The 22843-nt window shown below is 45.7% G+C and overlaps 1 protein-coding gene across 1 annotated transcript in view; it reads left to right on the forward strand.

The window, feature by feature from the left end:
* Nucleotides 1-490: 490 nt before the first annotated feature.
* Nucleotides 491-22843, forward strand: part of KAZN (kazrin, periplakin interacting protein) — a 435768-nt gene continuing 413415 nt past the window's right edge. The window contains exon 1 of the mRNA XM_063106370.1: nucleotides 491-728. Coding sequence (XP_062962440.1) covers nucleotides 491-728 — 238 coding nt within the window. The remainder of the gene's footprint in view (nucleotides 729-22843) is intronic.

The raw sequence follows: 22843 nt of genomic DNA on the forward strand, positions 1-22843 counted from the left end.
CAAAGCGGGAGGCGCGGGAGGCCGAGGGTGTCCCCCGGCCCCGGCCCGGGCCCCCTCCCGAGAGGGCGGCGAATGGTAGGCTCCATGCAGAGAGTGCCGGCGGCGCGCGGTGTCCTTCTGCGAGCTGCTCGCGGCGCCCGCCCGCCCGCCCGCCCGCCGGGGTCTGGGCGATCGCCGCTCCTGCTGCTGCTGCTGCTGCTGCTGCTGCTCCTGCTGCTGCTGCTGCTGCTCCTCCCCCTCCCCCTCCCCCCTCCTCCCCCCCACCCCCTCCCCCGCCGCCTCGCCACCGCCGCGGCTCGGGCTGGAGGCGCCGCTGTCATTCCTGCGCCGGAGGAGCCGGCGCTGCCGGTGCCTGGGGGTCGGGGCGCGGGCGAGCCGGGCCGCGGGGGACCCAACAGGTAGAGCCGGGGGTGCCCGGCCGCGCGCCCCACCCCCCGCGCGTCATGCAGCTCTTTGTCACCTCTCTCGCCCCCAGGCCAAAATCCTGAGCATGATGGAAGACAATAAGCAGCTCGCGCTCCGCATCGATGGGGCGGTCCAGTCGGCCAGCCAGGAGGTGACCAACCTGCGAGCCGAACTCACGGCCACCAACCGGAGACTGGCGGAACTGAGCGGCGGCGGCGGCCCCGGCCCGGGCCCGGGAGCGGCGGCCAGCGCCTCGGCGGCGGCGGCGGCGGCGGCGGACTCGGCGGCGGCGAACATGGAGAACCAGCAGCTCGGCGCGCAAGGTAGGGATCGCCCCGCGCCCGCGGCGGAGCGGGGAGCCGGGAGCCGGGGACTCGGTGCCCCCCACGCCCGGGGCCAGATCGCTTTGCATGGTTGCTTGTAACCCTTTCCGCCCGGCGGTGGCCACCGCTGTCATGAAAGAAAACCCAGGCGCAGGGTGCACGGGGTCACACGGTCACACCGGCCCCCGCCAGCGGGAGCGAGGCGCAGCCACCGGTCCCTTCCGGCAGCAGAAAGTGCCCTTTAGATGGCACACAGCCCCCAGCTCCGTGGCAAACTTTTCATGCCCGGGCCTTTGCCCCCACCCCGGAGGCGAATGCCACAGTCCCCCGCGGTTCCAAAGGCTCCTTCCTTTGGAATGACTCCTGCCCGGAGAGAGCTCCGGGCTCTGCTGCTGCGTTTGGGGTAGAGGACGGGACTGTTGTGCACTTTTCTCCGAGGATGCCAGATCTCTTGTCTCAATGGCATCTGGACTTTATTTTCTCCCCAGCTGAGATCGCGCAGGCAGGGGGATATATCCATGCAACCAGTAGATGCTCCGCTCAGCAGGGAGTTTAAATTTCCTGCAAATATAAACACCGAGAGCACTTTCGGGGGGGGGGGGGACCGTAGACCTCAAAGGTTGAGTGATGGGATCCTGGAAAAGTGAACGCTTAAATGGGGGGTTGCAGGGAGCCCCATTTGAAGGAACTCTTTGCCTTTTAGAGGAAACGGTAGCTGGTCTGTGTCGACATTGACAGAAATGAAGCTCTGAACCTCCCTGCAAGGGTTAAAGGCGGACGAGGCGTTCCTAAAATGTACTGTTTGATTTCTGTGAATTGGAAAGTAATAAGGGATGCAGAATTTTCAAGATTTTTGTTTTGGTTTGGTTTTGGTCTAATTATCCTTTAAGAAACGGTATCACTGGTTATTAATATTTAATTTGCTAAACTGCTGAAATCCAGAACAGGACAGAAAAAAAATCTCTGGTCCACAAGGGCCACTTGTATAAATATGTCACTTGATGAAGTATGAGGTACCAGTTGCTCAGTGGCTCAACATGATTTTCTGCTTTTGTTATTTCAAGAGCTTCTCCTAAGTGTTGAGAGACAGTTTTCAAATAAATGCCTTCTCTCCATCAGTCTCTGTTCTCGCCTGCCTTACCTTCCTGGGAAGGTGTGGGGGGGTTTTTTGCTTTTTTGTTTTTTGATGTGAGCTGTGAAGCCTGAACATTAGCAGTTTCATGTTCAATTCCAAGTCAGATCTGAACTTGGTGCTTTAGGAGCCTGCTAAGAAGTCTTAGGAACTGGGGAAGTAATTTGGTAACAAAGTAGCCATGACGTAATGGTGGGAAGGTGTCGTGGTCCTGGTGTTTGCTGTATGGTTTTCAAGGTTGGCATCCGGATATCTTCATCATTTCTCCCTTGCTAGGTTATTGTGTGTGAAAGAATGTCCTCCACTGGAACCTGGGCCAAAAAAGGGAAAGGCGGACTGCGAGGTAATGCTTTGCTTCTTACAGGCTAGGACTCTTCTAACATTAAAGAAATAGCGAAGAACTGGCATTTTTGCTAAGAATCAAAAGCCATGGTAAGGGACTCTGAACAATGCTCATTTATTTCTAGCCGTCTGCCCCTTTCTCAGCCAAGGAAAAGTTAAGTGGCTTTTTATCTGAGTCCTGGGTCTAGTTGCAGACTGAGCGTGCTAAGGAAAGTCAGTGCAGCGATGATGTACACACACTCAACTTGGAAACTGAGATACGAGCTGATGGTTAAATTGTTGCAGTGGAGCAACAGGGAGCTGATTTCTATTTTCCTATAAAAATGCACAAGGCTGTGGAAATGGAAATGATTTTGGGATCTCTTGGCATCCTTAAAAACACACAAAACCAGCAGCTTCCTGATGCGCTTAGGAGCGGGCCTGCCCGCATCAGCCGCTGTCTGTGGGTGGTGGGATGAAGGATGGTCTTGATTTTTCCTCTTTGTACCACTGGCATTTCTCAAAACCTTTACTGTGGCACTTAGTGATTTTATAATCAGAAAATAAAATGTTAGAGGTTTTAACTCAGCTTAATTGTTGGCCATATATATTCATCTAAACTGATGTGAATTTAAACTGATGTGATGGTTGAAAAGAAAACAGGCCCACCTCCCCACCGCCCTATAAATCCAGCCGAGCATCATTTGCTTATCTATAGCAACACTGCCTCAGTCCAGTACTTTTTGCATTTTTTTAGCCTCTGTAAGTTTTTTTGGTTTTGTTTTTGTTCTGTTTTTTTCTCCTGGCCTGCAGCAGCGTTCTGCTAGAACAGAAATTCTCTACAGAGGTGGTCTACTAGTTTCTCTTGCTATTGCTTTTATTTTCCTAAAGGAAAGCACTGAGCTCTTGCAAGTTAATTTTACAATGTGGTTGATTGGTTTTCTTGTGCTTCTTCATCATATACCTCCAGGGAGGCTCACAGAAGCCCGGCTCCTCAGGGTCTCTGACTGTTCTTCTGAATTAGTCTTGTGTTTTCATCTTGTCTGTGTTGGTGAGATTCAATGGGCTCAGACACTAAGAGTATTTAGTGCTATTGAGTTATCACTTCTCAAATCAAGGTTTTGAGTGAAATGAGTATCTTTCAAAATGCAACTGTACAAGTCTTTTTTTAACTAAAGGGCATTATGCACATATTAAATGCATATTAATGTACCTTTAATAATATTAGCGTAAACCGTTACTGCAAAGTGTCAGCATTTGCTCCCCCTGCCAAAAGATTGCTAGATCCATTTTCAATTTTTTTTTTTAAATCCTTTTTTAAATGAATTAAGCAAGCTCATCAATCCATCATTCAGTGTTTTGTTCCAGTGATGAAAAATGACAGTAGGTAGGTTGGTGTCTCCTTTGGATGAAGAAAACTTGGGTTTTCCTAGTGGGTTAATGCAGTGTGTCATTTAAACAAAATATTAACTTAGATGGTACCCTCTGTGAGCTGGCATGGTTGCTATGTAACAGAATCTAGAAAGTGAACTGCTGAAAATCGGGGCTTTCGGCACTTTGCAGGATCTTCTTTCGGAATCTGTGTTGAAAGAACACTTGGCAGCCAGCCCATCTTGTCTGTCCCTGCTGCAAGTGAGTTGGATTATCCCTAATGAGGATGCTGGCACACAGTGTGGAGGGTATCCATGCAGGGTGGCACATTTCACAGCTCCAGAAGCTGCCTCTTGGGTTGGTGGGGTCACTGGAGCCTTTGACAGGTGGACAGAAGGAGGCTTGGAGAGAACAGAGCCAAGCATTTGTTCTAATTCTTCTTGTTGGTAGCCAGAGAAGGGATTTGTTTAAAGTAACATTTCTAAGCTGTTTTCCTCAGCATAACATCTCTGGGAAAATGTGTTTAAAATGCTTGCTGTTCTTTGAGGGGAAAATATAGCAGTTTGTTTCTCTGAAAATGTTTTATCTGATGAATAACTAATATTAGATTCAATTGGTTGTTTTGCTATGCGTAGAATAAAACAATTAAGTGCCACTGTACCCAATTCAAATAGGTGTTAACTGTATATAACATAAAATACTTATGCCCAGTAGGATGTATGCCTACTGCATTAGTTTGGTGTGTGTATGTGTGTGTGTGTTAAAGGAATAATCATATTTCAATCCCTATGCAGGTGGAAGTGTTGGTAGCATCTTTCTTTAGTTGAGGGCTTCCTGCCTACAGCATTTGTTAGGATGGGAAAGGGAGAAAGGGTCATTTTTCTACACCTTTGTAAATTTCCATAAATACATGCAAGTTTTATTTTTCTCCCCTGATGTTAAAATAGGCTGTTACTTAAGGTCTGACAGCTCTTATCTACCAAGACTACAACACTGGAAACTCTTCTTTGGTAAAGTATGAATTAGCTTTGGAGTGAACTGAATGTGTGAACAGTCTGCGGAGAGCTAGACACTGTTGCTTTGCAAAATAAGCTCTGTCTTTTGGCGTCCCCTTTCCAATTCATTCTGCCACTACTCTCATTTTCCTAAATAGACTTTTATCTTTTTTGAGAAAGAGAATTTTCAAATGGCAGAGAAGATGGAACAAAACAAAATGTAGCGGAATCTCTGGGGCCCTCTGCTAGCTTGCCTCTATGTTACAGAGCTCATCAGTTAGCGTACGCCTTGGTTTTCCAGCCGTATCAATGGGCTGAAAGTGTGTCTTTTCCTAATCTGGCTTTCAAGAGACGAGGCTTCAAAGTTCTTCCTGAAAATTACCGTGCACAGTCACGAAGAGATTACTTACAGATCAGTACGGCGTTGTTGAAATTAGTTATTGATTGGCTATTATTTACTGTTTTTTCATTGTCTTTGAAAAATGCCTTCAAAAGACCCCCTTCAGTCAAGTTTCTGGTTCTGGTTAATTTCATGCTTCGAACATTTGTTTCATAATTTTCTGTGGTTTTCCAGAACGTCTTTGATGTAATTCAGAAGTCTTAGCTAATCTGATTTTTCCAATAGGAGCCTTATCCTCCCAGGGTAAGGCAAGGTATGCTCTTCCATCCTCTCACCCTCTTACTCCCCAAGACTTTTGGCACTTTTTAGGAATCCTGTAGGGTTATAATTTGTGACTTCCTGGCTGCCACTGAGTTTGTAGCAGATGGGCTTGGCAGGTGGGAAGAGCTCATTGGAACTCTGCCTGCTCACCAAGCAAGTCATATGGGACCCAGAAGGTCGAGCTTGAGGTCTTGGCCACACTCACTGCATATTTTATTTATGTATGTATGTATCTATACATTCATTCCTGGGCTATATCGAAAAGAAAAGTGAAATCAACGTGAATTCCTCAGTTCTTTTCAGACCTGTTCCAAGATTGGTTTGTGTGAACATTAGTCCTTGGCTTCTTACCCCAACACCATACAACAGGCAAGAACAGAACTCATTCTGCCCGCTGAGTCCAGGGAATGGGTTTTTAAGTGATCTTGCAAATGGAAATTAGTTCCTACTGTTTGGGCTGGTTATTAGGGCAAGTAACACATGGGATGACAGAGGTGCCATCAACAGCCATCATTGCAGTGTCTTAGTGCTTGGAAATGCTGGCAAAGCAGGTTTAGGCAGGATCATTTAGGAAAAGACAGTTTCCCTGAAGCCAAGAGAGCAGCCATTCACTGTGGCAGATCGACCCCGATGATTCATAGCAGCTAAGGGTTGCTCTGGGCCATGCCACCATCTTCAGGTTCCTCTGCCAGGCCCATCTCTACTGTGGAGAGGCTGGAAAGAGACCAGGGGAAGGACTGCCTTCTCCCTCCCCACGTGGTTGGACAAGATCAGAACATTCTTGCTGGTTCAATGCAACCTCAGATCTAAGTGGTGGAGGCCAGGTTGTGCTCTGTGAGCATTGCTGCTTCTCCCTTGGAATCCTAAGCTGCTAGAAACATGAAAGAAGCTGAACGTAGTTTTAATGAGTTTGCCAAGAACAACTGTTTGAGCAGGTGGCATCTGTGTGGTGGGAGATCATTGGTTCTAAATTTATTCTGGTGTCTTTGTTGACTGGTCCATGTCAGACCTTTGGGTCAGGCTTCTGAAAGGCCCCTGACCCCTTCACCCTCTGATGAATGGAGGCCCTGGCACAGGAGCTCGGATGGGGGAACTTGTAAGGGGCAGTTCTGCAAGCAAAGAGCCACAAGGTCTCTGCTCTCTCCTGCAATGTGCAGTCAGGCTGGAGGGAGGAGAGGAGTGGGGAGAGGAGAGGCCCCACCCCACTGCCACCTCCATCCTCTTCCATCAGAGCAGGCTTTGTGGGGACATAAAGGCCTTCCATTCCCAAGGTCGTCTCAGCTCTACAGATTGTTTGAAGTTCTGCAGATCATGGAGAGCGAATCACCCTTTGAAAGGAAGTGGCTCCCGGATTGATATTTCCACTCACCTTTTGGTAGTTTGTGATGGATCTCAGAGTTTCACCTGTTGGCCAGGCCACAAGGCACCGGGTGCTGTGGACCGTCTTGAAACATGTAGCTTTTTCTTTTGGGTCAAGGCGAATAGTTTAATGTAACAATAAATGAGAACTAGTTCCAATGCTTGTGTCAACCTTTTTAATAAATAATGAGCACTTACAACCTATGAAGTATTGTAGCAGGTGCTTAGTATAGGGGGTGCAACTCTTATGCCCATTTTTCACAACAGGAAACTGGGTCTTAGAGAGGGTAAGCCAAATTTTTGTTGTCTGCAGTGACATAGTAACAACTATGATGGTGATAATAATAGCAAACTTTAACATAGTGTTTACTCTGAGCCAGGTACTGTTCTAAGTGCTTTTCTGTACTAATGCATTTTGTTAATGTATCCAATCCTCATAATGACGTATCAGGCAGGTACTATTCTTGTACCCATTTTACATATGAGAACACTGAGGCTCAAAGATGCTGCATTACTTGCCAAAGGGCATGCAGCCATTAAGTGACCAAACTCTGGCTGCAGAGTCCGTGTTCTGGCTCGTTCCACTTTGAGGCCAGGGTCACTCAGCTGCCGCATGACTGAGGCAGGAACTGGAACCCGCTAGGGCTGTCTGCTCTTTGAATCTGTACGTGCTTCCCTGTCTCGACTCCTAAGTCAGAAACATCCTTTGGTTTGTTGCATTAGGAAGGCTGAGGGGGCTGTAGGCTGTCTCTACTCCAGATGAATGTTTCCCTAGACTGGTGGCAGTTTCTGAGTCCTTATGGTAAAATCTTATACGACTGAGAGTTAAGGGAGAAGCCACACCTCTCACTTAGACATGGGAACAACTGACCAGAAGGTGACTGGATCCTGCTTGCGAGGTTAGCAACCCAGGGGTCACTTGGCACCAGTGAAAAGAACCATTTGATCCTGGATACGAGGCCTCCGATTTCTTGGGCTTTGTGTGCTTTGTCTCTCGTGGGAAGGATGATTCCAGACAAAGCTAGAATCTTGTGGTGCCCTTATTCCCCATCCAACCCACGTCATTCCCTTTCCCTGGGTTCCCTTTCTGGGGCCTCAGTAGCTTCCAGTGGCCCAAGACCATGCTCAACAAAGGACCTATTAATATCTTACAGATTCCTTTACAGTAGGGTTTCTCAGCCTCAGTGCTATTGACATTTGAGGTGGGATAATTCCTTGTTCTGGAGGGACTGTCCTGTGCATTAGAGGATGTTTAGCAGGACTCCTGGACTCTCCCACTAGATGATAGTAGAACCCTCCACATTCCAGATGTGGCAACCAAAAACATCTCCAGAAGTTGCCAAATGTCCCCTTGAGGCCAAAGTTATTCCTGTTTGTGAACCATTTTTTTATGCCACAGCATTAGGGGAGACCTCTTTTGTGAGTCCTCCTGTCCTCCATGAGGTCAGGAAGTTCTGTCTGTGTGTTTCCTGCTGTATCCCCAGCACCCACAATAGGGCCTGGCATATAACAGGAGCTCAGGAAATACTTGTTGAATGAATGGATGCATGAATGAATACTAAGTGACAGGGTGGGTGGAATTTGTTCTACTTATCACATTGTACATGGTATCATGAGGATCACTGATTTAATGGTAGATGCTTTTAATTTAGTGCGTACATACCATATATCAAGCATCAGTCCATATCCTTTACCTGTAACACCTCATTTAATTCTTTAAACCACCTTATGAAACAAGTACTGTGCTTGTTATTTTACAGAAGAGAAAATTGAGGCACACAAAGGCCACATGACCTGCCCAGGGTCACTGAGCTAGCAAATGGCAGAGCCAGGATACAAACAGGGACAAGTGACTCCAGAGGCTTCCTGGATCCATCTCCACCAGGATGCCGTAGAGCTTGGCATAGTTTCTCCCATCACTGCCCAAGAAACCATATTGTTCTGATGCGGGCGTTGTGCAATTATAATTTGGATTTGCATGTCAGACACTAACTCATTCATCATCAGTCCTCTGAGCTCCGCTGCACAAAATATGCTCTGTCACTGCTGGAGAGTCTGTAGCCGGGATGGACTTGTGTCTGGCCAGAGGTAAGAGGACAACGTAGTGCTGAGCGCAATGTTTAGATGTGAGACTCTCCCCTTCCGCTGGAGAGAGTCGCACAGACGACATGACCTTCTTTCCTTTCTAGGAAAAGGAACAGTGGACCCCAGAGCTTCTTAGCAGGGGGGTTGACTCATTCTTAGAAAAAGGGATGTTTTAGGATCAGAATCACCGGAGCGACTTTTGAGATCATCTGAGAGTACAGTAATACTGATAGCCAGTGTTTGGTGAGCCTTTCCTAGGATTTCCGAGTCACTGCAATGTGCTTAATGGGCATTTTCTCAACTTACCTTCACATCACAGAGAGTTAGGTATTGTTATCACCTCTGTCTACTGATGGAGAAATTGAGGCTTAGTTAAGTCGCTTTTTCAACCTCTGAAAAATGGTGAACTGGTGGACAGAAGAACAGGAGATTGGGACACAGGTTTGGCTGACCCTGTAGCCCACCCACTTTGCTACGAAAATATCCAGATGTCACAGCCTGGCAGCCCAAAGTCCCACCAGTGGCGTGGTTTTGCCCTTTTGCTTAAGCCTCCTCCTCCTCTTCCTGTCTTTCTGTCTTCTTCTCTCTATCTCCATCTATCTTGAAAGATTGGGCACATCGGTCCAGAAACCACAGATTTAATAAGATTTGGACTAGGTTATCTTGGGGCTCACAGTCTAGTAGGTGTGGCTGACAAGGAAACATAATTACATATTCTAATAAAGATCTAGATGGGTGTAACAGGAAAATCGAGATGCAGGGACAAACACCGGAGGCTCCAGAGATGTGTGTGACTGTGGCCATGTGTAATAAGAGCATGCTGGAGAATGCATTAATTTCACCACTAAAGCTGATCATGATAGATTGTTAAAAAGTGTGCTTTTTGGATAGGTTGGGACTAGACACTGCAGAGAACAGCTGCTAGCTGGGACTTTCTCCCCCAGCGAAAGAGCATGTCTTAAGGAGAAGGAAGATGTGGTTGATATAGGGTTTAGATCTTGAACAAACCTTTTTTCTGTCTCTCTCTCCAAAGAGCAAGAGAAAAGATGTGAATTTCAGGGCAGGCATATCTGCATCTTTTAAAACAAGCTCACCCCTCCTGTCATCTTTCTGTCCAAGACTGGGGCTTCTGTTCAGCTACAACAAATAAATTCATTCATTTTCCTTGATTAACCTGAACTTTTAAAAACCGTTGAACATGGTTTTTGCCTTAATTCAGTAAGAACAACTTGTAACACCGTGGGATTTATGCCATCTTCCTCCCCACCCACCCCCATTTGAAATTTTTTGCTCAATATTTCTACGTGGCTGAAAGGTATGTGATTTAGAAAATTGATAGGACCCTGGAGCGTGCAGTTGTGGGACCATAGAGCATGGGAGATGATGCTTGGGGAGAACTGACTTGGGACTGTATGTATATAGATTATCTCAATTAATGTGTTTATCAAGTGGATTGCTTTTCCTATTCCTACCAGGTTTACTATGTGAAGCAAGAAAAATTGGGAATATGCGACACATCTTTAGATTGGGAGTTAACAGAAAGGCAAGGCCTGGCTGCCATTGCATGGGGACCCTCAGCCTATTAGCCAGCAGATGTGCTCAGATGGCTCTATTCCCAGTTTGACATGGGACCAGGCAGGCTTGCTGGAGGAGGGAGGCATGCTCAAGTCTTAATGGAAGCCCTGCAGAGAAGGATCATGATTCCATGGTCAGCTTCTACCATGTGGGTCATTATCATCAACAACTGCAAAAACCAAAACGAAGCCAAAAAGGCTTGTTAAAATTCAGCTGGTCAACACATGGGTTGGTTCCACCCTGGGTCCACTCAAAGCCCACCCCTCAGTGCTTTCAGTGTTACCTTATTGCCTCTAAAGCAAAAGCTTGATGTAGCACCCTCAGTTCACAATGCTGATGCCCAGGCACCCTTTAAGATTCCACGGCATCGATTCACTCTTGTTCTGTCCTTTGCACTCAGGAGGGCATCAGGTAAGTCTATCATCACCCAGCCAGTTCCTTGCAGTCTACAAAGGGTTTCATAGGCATGGTCCCCATGGACTCTACCACTGGCCCATGTGATTGAATTGATATAGACACAGAAATCTACTGTTCACCTGAGGAAACTGAGGCACAGCAATTTAAGCTAAATCGTTCAAGATTGTTGAGCTAGTTATTGAACCAAATTCTCCTCCCTTTCTCAGGCCCAGCAGCACAGTGGGAGAAGACGACTGCCATGATGCGATCCTTAGCTTGTGGGTGGGTGAGGTTTGACCTTGCCTTGGCCACTCCCTCTTGGGCACGAGCCACCGTGTCTTGTAAGTTCTGGTTGGTGACACCATCACCTCAGGACTGTGCCCTCATACATACTCTGAGTTCCCATGTCCAATGAGAGGCCCATGGTGAAGGGGGAATCCATTTTTACAGATTGAATTCCATTTCTTACACTAAATTCTTTCATTGTTTCAGTGGAGTTTTACAGTTGTTTACTTTTCTTTCAATGACCTGTCTTCTCATTGCCAGAGCTTAGAGTTTCTCCTCTTCTAGCTTCCCTTATCAAGCAGTTAAGGATCAGTAAACAAGGTTAAGTTTGTTCCAGAGGAATTTCCTGTTCGTTTCAGTGACCTAGATCTGGTAATGATTCCCCTATGCAGAATGTCCGGCACCCCGTACAACCATAATTTAGGATTTTCAAATATAGGAAGCACACCTATGTGGAGACCTATGGCCTTAGAATGTGGATGCATTTCTAGGTGTTGGGGACAGGATTTGACTATCACAATAAGTCTGCCTAATTTCTCTCTCTTCACTGTCCCTTCAGGGAAATCCCGTTAGGCCTTTAGAGTCTCTTTTATTAGGGACTTTGGGTTAATATGCAACTAAAACATGTTGGTTTGAATTCTCCATCTATCCTGTTATGCTGTTGGTTCTCACTCCTGCTGTGACTGTAACTGCCTAGACAGCAGGTAGACCTCTTGCTGCTCCAGGTTCACGCCCAAATCTTGGACTCAGGTCAATGGAATTTCATCCACAGACCAAAGGTCAAGCATGTGGCAGAAAAGTCAGGGAGATCAGAACAGGGCCTTTTCCTGTACATCTTAGAGGAATAGAGGGGGAGTCTCAACCCTGGGGTCTCTGCAGGGCAGCAGACAACCAGCTGTAGTCAACTGACTCCTAGACAAGGAACACTTGCTTCTGGAGTTTCCAAGCCTCTGACAGCAAAATAGAAATAATATGCATTTGGACTTCATTTGAAGATCTATTTATAACAGATCTAGAAAAGTAGAAAGTATTTTTAAGAATCAAGAAGTTCTGGTGCTTTTGAGTTTTAGGTTTGTATTTGCATTAAATGTTTAAGATTCCCCTACCGCTGGTGGATATTATTGTTACGTGCGTAGATGAAAGTACTCCTTGATTTCATTTGGAGTTCGGTGCTTCTCTTTGTGGCTTAAATGGTGGAGCAAACTTTTTCTTTTCTTTCTTTATTTTTAGACAGTGTTTTTTATTGAAAGATAATTGATTATACATATTTGTGGGTACAGAATCGAATATCGATACATGTGTACCATATGTGGTGATCAAATCAGGATAATTAGTACACTCGTGTTCTCAAAATGTAATCAATCTTTGTGACTCTTAAGTAGTTTCCTGCTAACCCGCCTCTCTCCCCCACTTTCCCACCTCTAATAACCACAGTTCTGTTATCTTCTTTTTTAAAAAAAGTTTTTTAATGATTGTTTCTTCCTTCCTTTCTTTTTTTATTTCACTTTCTTTCTTTATTTTCTTTGTTTATTTCAGCTGCCACTTATCAGTAAGGACACGTGGTATTTCTCTTTCTGTTCCTGGCCTATTGCACTCAACATAATTTTCTCTAAGTTCATCCATGCTGCAGCCAATGGCAGAATTTCATTCCTTTCCATGGCAGAGTAGTACTCCATTGAGCACATACTCTACATCTTCCTTATTCTATAAAGGGCCAGATAATAAATATTTTAGGCTTCGGGGGCCGTAGGGTATTTGTTACAACCCATCACATCTGCTGTTGTAATTTGAAAGCAGACGTGGACAATTGGTAAATGAATGTGCATGGTTGTGTCCCAATGAATATTCATATAGACAGGTGGTCCCGAGGCTGTTGTTTGCCAGCCCCTGAATTTATAGCTCTCTTTCCTTCACCTTCTGACACAGCTTGGCATACAGGAGGAGCTTAATAAGTGGTGATTGAATTGAGTAAGCTAGTGAATTAGACATGAACAATGAAACCACTAGATTACAGTGTTAAAGGAGCAAAAATGAACAGTTAATTACTAGGAGAGCACTGGTTAATGGACAAGAGAAACAGACATTTGTTGGCAGCTCAGTGGTTTGAGGTGCAATCGCTTGTGTTCAGTCTTCACAATTGACTTCAAAAGAACTTTAAGGGGACAAAGAGTCACCGGTCGTGGTGCGATACAGGGTAAGGCAATTGGCATCTCAGCCTCAGTTTACTTGTTTATGAATCAAGGAGATCATTTCTACCTTCGGGATAATGTTGCGGATATTTATGGGTTGCAGGGAGTGAGGTAGACTTGCTTCAGATCCTGAAATACGACTCAGGCGTTGAGGGACCTTCGGACTTTCAGTTTCCTCACCTGTAACGTGAGCTGATAACGTCTCCATTGCAGCGTGATTGTGATGGTCTGATGCAGGGTTTCTCAGCCTCTGCAATGCTGACATTCTGGGCCAGATAACCCTTTGTTGTGGGGGGCTGTCTTATGCGTTGTAGGACATTTCACAGCAACCATGGTCTCTACCTACTTAATGCCAGTAACACTCCCATAATGTGACAACCAAAAAGGTCTTCAGATCTTGCCAAGTGTCCTCTGGGGGACAAAAGCGCCCCCCTGGTAGGGAACTCCTGGTTTAGTGGAATAACATATAGATGCCTAGCACAAAGTTTGGCAGACTTTGAGATTCACGAGATAGAACTCTTCAGTACTAATAGTGCGTTGTATTATTGAACCATGAATTCTCTCCCTTTTGAATGAAATTCTCTTTATTTCCCCAGCTGATTTCTATCGACCAAAGGAAGATTGGATATTTTCATTCCAGAACCCAGGTCTTTCTCCTGACAGTTCTTTGTTGCTCAAAGGTCTTGCTCCTGGGAGGAGCCAAACTTCCCGTGACGTCCTGTTAAGTGCGCTTCTTGGGCCTATTAACAAACATGTACGGTAGACTTGGATTTGAGGTTACGGTCAGAATCCATAAATGGTTCATAGAAGAAATCATCCGGTTTTCCTCAGCATAAACCAACAGGAAGGGTTAAAGACTGAAAGCTCATCTCACAGAGGCTGGGAGGATTAGGTAGTAGGTTGTACTTAGAGGACACAGACATAGTGCCATGGACTGGCACCGACAAAGTGATCACTGCCCTAGCAGCATGCACACACTTTTAACCTTAGCTATATGCCGGTTCTCAATTGTTTACACTTTAAACAAGATGGCTATTCCATACCATCAGTTTACATCTGGATTTAATGTTTCTGCCATTTATATTCCCACTGGAACAGTGATTCCCAGTTTTTAATGAAGAGGGAGAGAGAGAGAGAGAATGAATCCTAGTCCCTATATATTAGTAGCTGTATTTTTTCCTGTCTAAGGAAATACATAAATGCAAAAGATTACAGTGAATGCAGTAGCATTGTCAAATGGATGCTTCTTCTGCATCAGTACAGATTTGAAAAATAATGGTGCATACATGAAAGAAAAGTGATTCATTCTGCCCACAGCTAGCACATTGTGGAGACGTGTGGATTTGGGACTTCCTGTCACTCTCTCCGGCCACCCACAATCTCTGTGGTCCCCAGGTTGGGAGCTGCTGCTACCAAATGTGTCTGGACTGTGTGTTCAGCCCTGTTCAGTTCAATGCTCAACCATGCCAGGTGCAGTTAGGGGACTGATAAGTGCCTTGGAAAACTAGTGCCACCACCTTGGAGTTTTGGGCCTTCTGCTGATTTTAAGAGATTCCTCTGTTCCTTGAACTCAAATCTGCCTTGCTGTGACACAATCAGATTAATCTCTAAGTTGAGTTCATGGCTTCAGAAAATCCTGCAAAAATTTCTGCAGGGTGACTTCCTAGCACGAATACTGGAAAACTCCAGTGATAGCCAGAATAAGAGAACTGGCCCCAAACTAGATTTGAGGCAGTACGATTTGATTGGCCAACTGCCATCGCTAACTAGCGGTATCCTACCCCATCTCCAGCTATGGCCTAAAACCCCTCAAGCATGTGATTCATCATATCATTTCCTCATTTATGCCAGCACAGGATAATGGCCTAATCTCTCTGGCAGCATTCAGATTTATTAAAGAAGATGGCATTTACAAAACCATTTCACTATTCCACTGCAAACACCTTAAGCCGGTGTGCACTGTTTTATAGTAAACCTTTCTTTTAACAATGGTTTATTACCTGCAATTAAAGTCACCTGGAAGAGCCCAGTAAATAGTTTTCATTTCTCTTCTTTTGGGTTTGGCTAATCTTTAGCTGGAGGGCTACACGGAACTTAGGAGCAAACATTAGCAAGAGGCAGGTTTCCACTTACAGAAGGCAAACCTTGCTGACCGTGAGAGCTGTCTAGCAGGACATGGCTGTCACAAGGCTGGACTAGGTCTGGATGACCATCTGCCAGAAATGTTGGCAAAGCAACTCCCGCACTGGGTTTAGATGCTCTGGAGAAAAAAAAAAAAATGTACAAAACCAAATGTGATCTGGTAGAGAAGAATCTTCCCTTCATTGTGTTTTGCATTCAAGATTGGGGTATTAGTCCATTTCTGATGCTTATAAAAGAATACCTGAAACGGGGTAATTTATGAAGGAATAAAATTTATTTCTCACGGTTTCCAAGGCTGGGAAATCCGTAGACCAGTGTGTGCATCTGGTGAGGGACTCGGTGGTGGTGGCTCTACAGAGATGCCGGGTATCTGGCTTGAGCAAGAGAGAGCTAACTGGCTCACTCGCTCTCCTTAAAAGCCATCAGACCTACACCATTACCACCCATTAAACCATCAACATTACTCCACGAATGGATGAACCCATTCACTAGGGATGGTCCTCACAGTCTAATCACTTCTTGAAGGCCCCATCTTTCAATTACCGTAATATGATTTCCCACCCTCACCATTGTTACAGTGAAGATTAACGCATGAGCCTTTGGGGGACTCGATTCAACCCATAGCAATTGGTCATCAAAGAAAATGAAAAGTTTAGCAGCCTCAGTATGCCGTCATTTGGGTACAATCTGGAGAAATATGGAGAGACAGTAATTACTAGGAAAGGGCCTCTCTGGCTTTTGCTGTAACTACCTGTTGGAACAAACTAAGATGCTGACACAGGGAAGTTCAACATTTATAGAGCAGGACAGAAATCTCCAGGGACCACTGCCTGGGTGCATATTCCATATCTTCACACTCCTTAGCTGGGTGAGGTGGGCAAGTTGCTTTCCTCATAGGGATAATGCTAGTCCTGACCTCCTAGGGCTGTTGTGAGATTAAGCTAGAGTGTATGTGATTGACAAGGCACCACAATGGGCACTGGGGATATCTGGACAAATAAGGTGCTCACCACCTGCTGGAAGCCAGAGGAGGGAAGAGCAGCCCTGGGAAGTCCCCAGCGTGGGAATCCATGAGTCTAGCCCTGAGTCTACAACTGAGACTAAAGAGGAGCCACGGGGAACTTCTCACTTCCACAGTGGCTTGTGATGCCAACTGTATGACCAAGCTCTGGGGCATGTTATCCCCCGGCCCCTATGACTTATAAGAGGCATCCCAGACAGCCTCTTAGGAGCTGGGACACTGTGTTAGTCAAAATAAGCACATCGGGTAGGACCTCTCTGAAGTCCCTCCCATTTCAGACCTTCTACTACTTCTGACCATTAATGATATCATCACATCAGTCAGTTCTACCATAAAGAATATGTTAAAGTAGACAGGTTGCTTAGGGACTCGAAAATGGCAGTGGAGAGAAGATGGTAGCACCAGAGAAAAGTGCTCAGGGGGGTTACGGACTCACACAATGTCTACACCTTACAGGAAGGGACATTGAAGACCATCTCATCCAATCTTTACTTTGCAGTTGGAGAAAACAAGGCCAGGAAGCACAGGCAAGCCAGCTGAGGCTGCCCAGCACTTTGCAGCAGAGCCCAGGCGAGCACAGTGACCTCTGGCCTCCTGGTCCAGTTCACACCCTCCTGACCCCCCAAGCTCCCCCATGCAGTGTCCATGCTGATGCCCAGATCCATGCAGCAGATCCCAGCAGAACCTTTATGTATCATAAACAGATCCTTTCTGTGTCCTCGAGACACTTACACTCAGAAACAGGCAAGCTGGAAACAGGAGCTCTCCTTTACAAGGTTTGTGGTTTGGTCTGGTTCTCTAGTGAGCATAGAAGAGCGTGGCTTAGGGGGGGAAAAAAAAAAGAGAGCACAAGCCAGACGCCTGAATTAAAACACTAAATTTTCTTGGAGTTTATGTGCTCCAAGCAATGTAAATAAAGGTGAGGGCTGGGCCTCTCTGGCCATAAATCAGCCTCAGCCGAAGTCTTGCTCCCTGGTTTGTTTGGGTATTTCAGCCCATCACCCACACCTCTTGGCATTTGTGAGACACAGGAGGAGGGTTCCATTTGTCATCCTGATTGTCCTCCCTAAGGTTTCTTGGAGCTGCGACTTCAGGGTTGACTTTTGTATGAAATATTCAGCTCAGAGATAGAACCAGGACATTTCAATGCAGGCAGGATACACTTGGGAAGGCTGGTTTTCTGCCCTCATGGCCTCATTTGCATTTATTTTGCTCCCGACCATTTGTAATATAGTGGTGGGTGTCCTTCAAATAGCTATTAACTCTTCCGCCAGCTCCTAAGAGGCTGTCTAGGCTGCCTCTTACAAGTCCAGGGAATAACACGGCCCATACCTTTGATCATTCAGTGGGTGTCATGAGCCACTGTGCAAGTGAGAACTTCCCTCTCTTTATTTGGTCTCTCAAGGATCCTGGAAGACAACAACCTTGGTTTTGTGACTCCATTCCTTTAACGGGATTCACAAACCTGGGTTTGACCACCAGCTCCACCGCTCCTAGTGTGCCATCTTGTTGGGCCCCATAGCAGATGCCTTCTCATCTGTGTAATGGGACTCTTATATAATAGCTCATACCTTATAGGGTTTTTATAAAGATTTAGTGGGTTAATACCTATATGTGAATCCCTGTGCTACATGTATGGCACATATATGCTAAGGATTCAGTAAATATCAGCTGCGAGGATTAAACTGTGTATTAAAACTGTGGCCCAAAATGTCCTATGGAAGACCTCTAGAGTAGAAGAGTGACTTCTCTTGAGAGTGGCAACAAAACCTTTTAAGGAGGAGCTAAAGTTGGAATCTTGGTTTTTTCCCAAAAAAAAATCCCAGAGTGTATGAAGCCTTAATGTCCTCATTTATTTTGTGATCTATGGGGTTTCGCATTTGGTGGTGGCAGAAGGGACTCCCTGAGTGCCCACTGCTATCTGCGCTCACCTTAAATATGCCCAACCAAAGTCTTATCTCCGACAGCTCATGCATCTTCCTCCCCCAGAGAGAGAGCCCCGCTGACTTGCTGACAGACCCTCAGTTAATTTCTGGATTCCTTTTTTCTTCATTATTTATAGCCTGCCTGCTGATACTTCAAGTTCTCGTTGTTAAGCAGGGAAGGCCTTAAGCACTGAGCAAGGGCAGCTGAGTCTAGCGCTTGCTTCGTTCTTGCTGGTCAGTTTTGTCTGAGCTGCTTCAGCTGCTTTGTACGTGTGTCTTGTGTCCATGGAAACACTGAGATACGGCCCTAGCATGTTCTAGCGGTGAAAGTGGTGATTTGAGACAAGAAAGCCAAAGCTTTAGAAGCTCTTCTGCCTCCAGCTGGTTACATGACTCTGGACTCATCACTTTCCTGTTAGAGTCTCCATTTTCCCGTCAGTAAAATGGAAGCATGGAGTAGAGGGATTAAAACTTCATTCCATGTGTATTTCTTGGGCACCTGCTCTGTGGTCGTCCCTGTGCTGGGGTCATGGAGCTGTATATGTATTTCCGTGTTTAATCCTCACCTCATTACATTATTTGCCCAATTTTGACAAATGAGGCCACTGAGGCACAAAGTCATTAAGTCATTTATCCACAGTCACACAGCAGGTAGAGTTGAGATTTGAACTCTGACCCACTTACCCCAAAGCCCATATTTTTAACCTGCACATGCTACTGTCTTGAAAGTATATAATTACAGTTCACTGTGATGGGTACTATGATATTAGCATGTACGAGGTAGGTAAAAGTGTTGACAAGGAACATGTGGCCCAGGCTGAGCAAAGGTGAGGGACTCGTGACAGTCTCCAAAGGGGGCTTTGCTTGAGTTGAGTCTTGAAAAACAAGCAGGTCTTCTCTAGGTCATGAAGGTGTAGGAGGGTCTTGGGGTAGGGCTTGCTGCAGGAATGCAGACCCAACAGGAAGACACATGGCTTGCTGGGGGAACAGCTGGTGTTTGGGTTTGGCTCGAGGTCCGGCTATGACAGGAGAATTAGTGGGAGTCAAGGGGAGCGTGAGATCAAGAGCACAGGTGGGGAGGACAGGTTTGGGAGGTTCTGGTAAACAAATACAAGGAATCCAATTTTACTGCATGCACAGTGAAAGAGGCATCGAATTATTCCTTTTCTGTTGTGGTAAAATTCACAGAAACACAAAATTTACCATGTAAACCCTTTTAAAGTGGACAATTCAGTGACATTAAGTACTTTCACAATGATGTGCAACCATCACCACTGTCTAGTTCCAGAACTTTTTAAGCACCCCAAATGCAAACCCTGAAGCCATTAAGCAGTCGTTCTCCCTGCACCTGTCCCCCACCTCCTGGCAAACACTATTCTGCTTTCTGTATCTATGGATTTGCCTCTACTGGATATTTCATATAAATAGAATCATACAGCATGTGACCTATTGTTACTGTCTTCTTTCATTTAGAGTGATGTTCTCAAGATTCACTCATATGGTAGCATATATCGGTATTTCATTCCTTTCTATGGCTGAGTAATTATCCATTGTATGGATATATGACATTTTATTTATCTGTTCGTCTGTTGATGGACACGTGGGTTGTTTCTACCTTCTGGCTATTGTGAAGAGTGGCATGGGATTATTTTAAATTCAGTTTTAGCCTGTCCCGGCTTCTACGGTCAATGCATTATAACCTTGACCCTGCTAGGTATTTGCTTACCCATCTGTACAATGGTGAGATCTATGTATATATGTGTACGTATACTCTCTATGAATGTACCATCCCTAAATTATAAGCTTACAGAAAAATCAGGTAACTTTGAAGCTCTGAAAATTCTTTTTAAAATCAAAGTGAAACTTTCTCAGGTGTAAAATGGTGGAAATAAGAGCACCTACTTCTAAGAGTTATTGAGAATATTAAATGTAATAATTCATGTAAGGCACAGAGAACAGTACCCAGCAGATCGGAAGCACCCAGTGACTGCTGGTGGTGGTCACTGCTGTGATTATCATCATTGTTATTATTGGCACAACCTCTACTTTGCCTCGTGTTCTCGGGGCAGTGGGAAGCTGGGACAGGTTTCCAAGATCCCAGGTCTCGGCCAGTCCATTAGTGAGCCTTGCTGGGTAGACTTTGGGTACAGGTTGCCCAGAGTAGGTTTGTTGTAGTATAACTGCAGAAACTTTCCTCTTCTTTCTGGAAATACCATGCCCGTGGTATGGGAAACAGGCAGTAGTTAGACCTGGATCGTGCCTGGTATGTTTGTAATCAAGTACGTGAAGCAACGGTGATGACCCCAGGCTCTGGAGTGGACAGCCTGGAATTGAGTCCTTTCTCCACTGCTTGCTTACTGTGCTGTGGGCAAGTTATTTAACCTCTCTGGGCCTCGGTTTCCCCATCCATAAAATAGCACAATACAGGAGAGTCCTGCTCATTTTGAGGTTCAAATGTGATGGTAAATATAAAGGCATTTGGGACAGTGCCTGGTCCCTGATAGTCTCTCGCCTGACTTGTTTTGTTCCGAGGACAGAACATGCATTCATAAATTACATAATAGAAGTTGGAATAAGAGTTTCTCAGAGAAATTTTAATTTAGAAGTTCAAAGGTGAGATAATATCTCTGGCTAAAATGGACGATGGCAATTTGATTTGAGACCTTGTGAAAAAATAATACTGCCAGCTCTGATTTCCTGGGGCTCACTATGTTCCAGGAATTGCGCTAAGCACCTTTTATTTTTATTATATTTGATACAAACCTACGTAGTGATGTTCTTCGTTAGGATGCATTATATTTTTTAACCTTCTCGACAATCCTATGAGGTACTAATGTGCTTTACCCTCAGTGTTCAGGTGGGAGCAAGGCCTTGTCCGATGTCACCCAGCATATAAGTGGGAAAGAAAGAAATTAAACTTGGGCCCCTCTGCCCCCGGGGACCCTGCTAGAGGGCCACTTGGAAGTGCACCTCGATTCCAGGAGGATAATCCATGCTGACAGGAAGATGCTCGGTGTAGGTAATCCACAAAGCAATTGCCCTTCTGTGAGAAGAATGGAAAGTAAGTTTTCATTCTGTGAGTACAAAGCACCACAAACTAAAAAGAGGCTGGCCAAGAAGGGTGACAGAAGCCAGCTGGAATACCACAGTGAGCAAGAGGCTTTCAAATAATAGTCGTGGTTCATGTCCTAGCCCTGCCACTTTCTGGCTGTGTGTGTCCTTGAGCAGAGTAGCTAATCTCATGCAGCCTCAGTTTTATCAGCGTTAAAATGGAAACAATAATAGTGCCTACACTGTGGGGTTGCTGGGAGGTGACACATACAGAACTCTATCAGCAGAGTCCCCAGCACACACTAAGCTTCATTGAAACACCCTCATAGTCATCAGTGTCCCCGTTTATTGGCATAAATTGCTTTCATTGTCTTTGCTTGTCCTGGAAGCCAGAGCTGTCATGTCAGCCTCTTTGTGTAGGAACTTCCTTGCTGGCCCAGAGGAGGACCACAGAGCCAATGGGCAGCTCCAAGAGGGACATTTTCCTGGAGCTTTGACCTCCTGGGGGAGCTGCCAAGTGAAAAGACCATTGCTGGAGGGGGGTAGGCCAGTCCACCAAGACTGGACCAGGGCCATCCAAGTCACTTGCTGTCTGCTAACAGGGCTCATCCATGGCCGGAGGGTAGAATGAGGGGGACATACTGCAGCAACCAGAGCCGCAGAAGGGTCTTCAGGCAGAATGGCTGTGTACAAGTGTATTTCTTTCTCCAAAATGGATGCTGCATCTCACAGGTGGATCTCTGTTACTTCTGAATGCAGAAAGTGCATGTGTTTTATCCACACAACCATTTAAGAAGAGCTCTGACTCTACTAATATCTGCTGTGTCTTTTAACCACCTCTGTTTTGCGAGACAATGGACTATAAGGAACCACAGGGATAGGTGTCTCCTCAGAGTCCCCAGGCTACCTCTCAGGACCGTGCTGACTCCCAAAGGCCTCTTTGCTTTGACCTCCAGGGTCCAGTCTTTGCTTCTCTGCACCTGCCACTGTCCAGTGTTTATCCCCAAGACTGACTGCAGAACAGGACCGTTTTCCCTGGCCTTCCTTCTTAAAGGTCCTGAAGAACATGGGCCTTTGTTTGTCTCTGTCTTGCTCTGGGGAACCAGACAAGATGAGAAAAGAGCAAGCGTGGGAAAGTTGCAAACCCTAAGAAACCTCACAAAGCCAGCATTTGCTGTTCGCGCGGGGCAGAACATGTGGGGGCCTGGGGCTCAGACTCTTCTTCCTTGCGCGCTGAAGACAGTCAGCGAGCTGGCACCATTCCCCCCCAGCACTAGTTGAAGAGACGATTTTAGAAGAAAAGTGCACAGACTTATTTTCTTCTTTACCTTGTGAACTTTTTGAAGTCAGATATGCTTCTGCCTTCTTTTGAAACACAGTGGGCATTTAATAAATGCTGACTGATCAAAAGTCCCTGAAGTGAGCCCATTGAGACTTCATACTGGAAGTGGAGACAGTATTTTTTTTTTTTTTTTTAGTGGAATGTACAGGTTTGCTTAATATTAGGTCTTCATGGGACTTCGGGAAAAAAACGCAAAAGGCAGAGATAAATGGTATTATGTTTAGTAAAATAAGGTATGTTTGAGATTTCTTGTGTTTTTGTTAAA

The sequence above is a fragment of the Cynocephalus volans genome, chromosome 8 (assembly GCF_027409185.1).
Source record: "Cynocephalus volans isolate mCynVol1 chromosome 8, mCynVol1.pri, whole genome shotgun sequence".
Taxonomy (NCBI): Eukaryota; Metazoa; Chordata; class Mammalia; order Dermoptera; family Cynocephalidae; genus Cynocephalus; species Cynocephalus volans.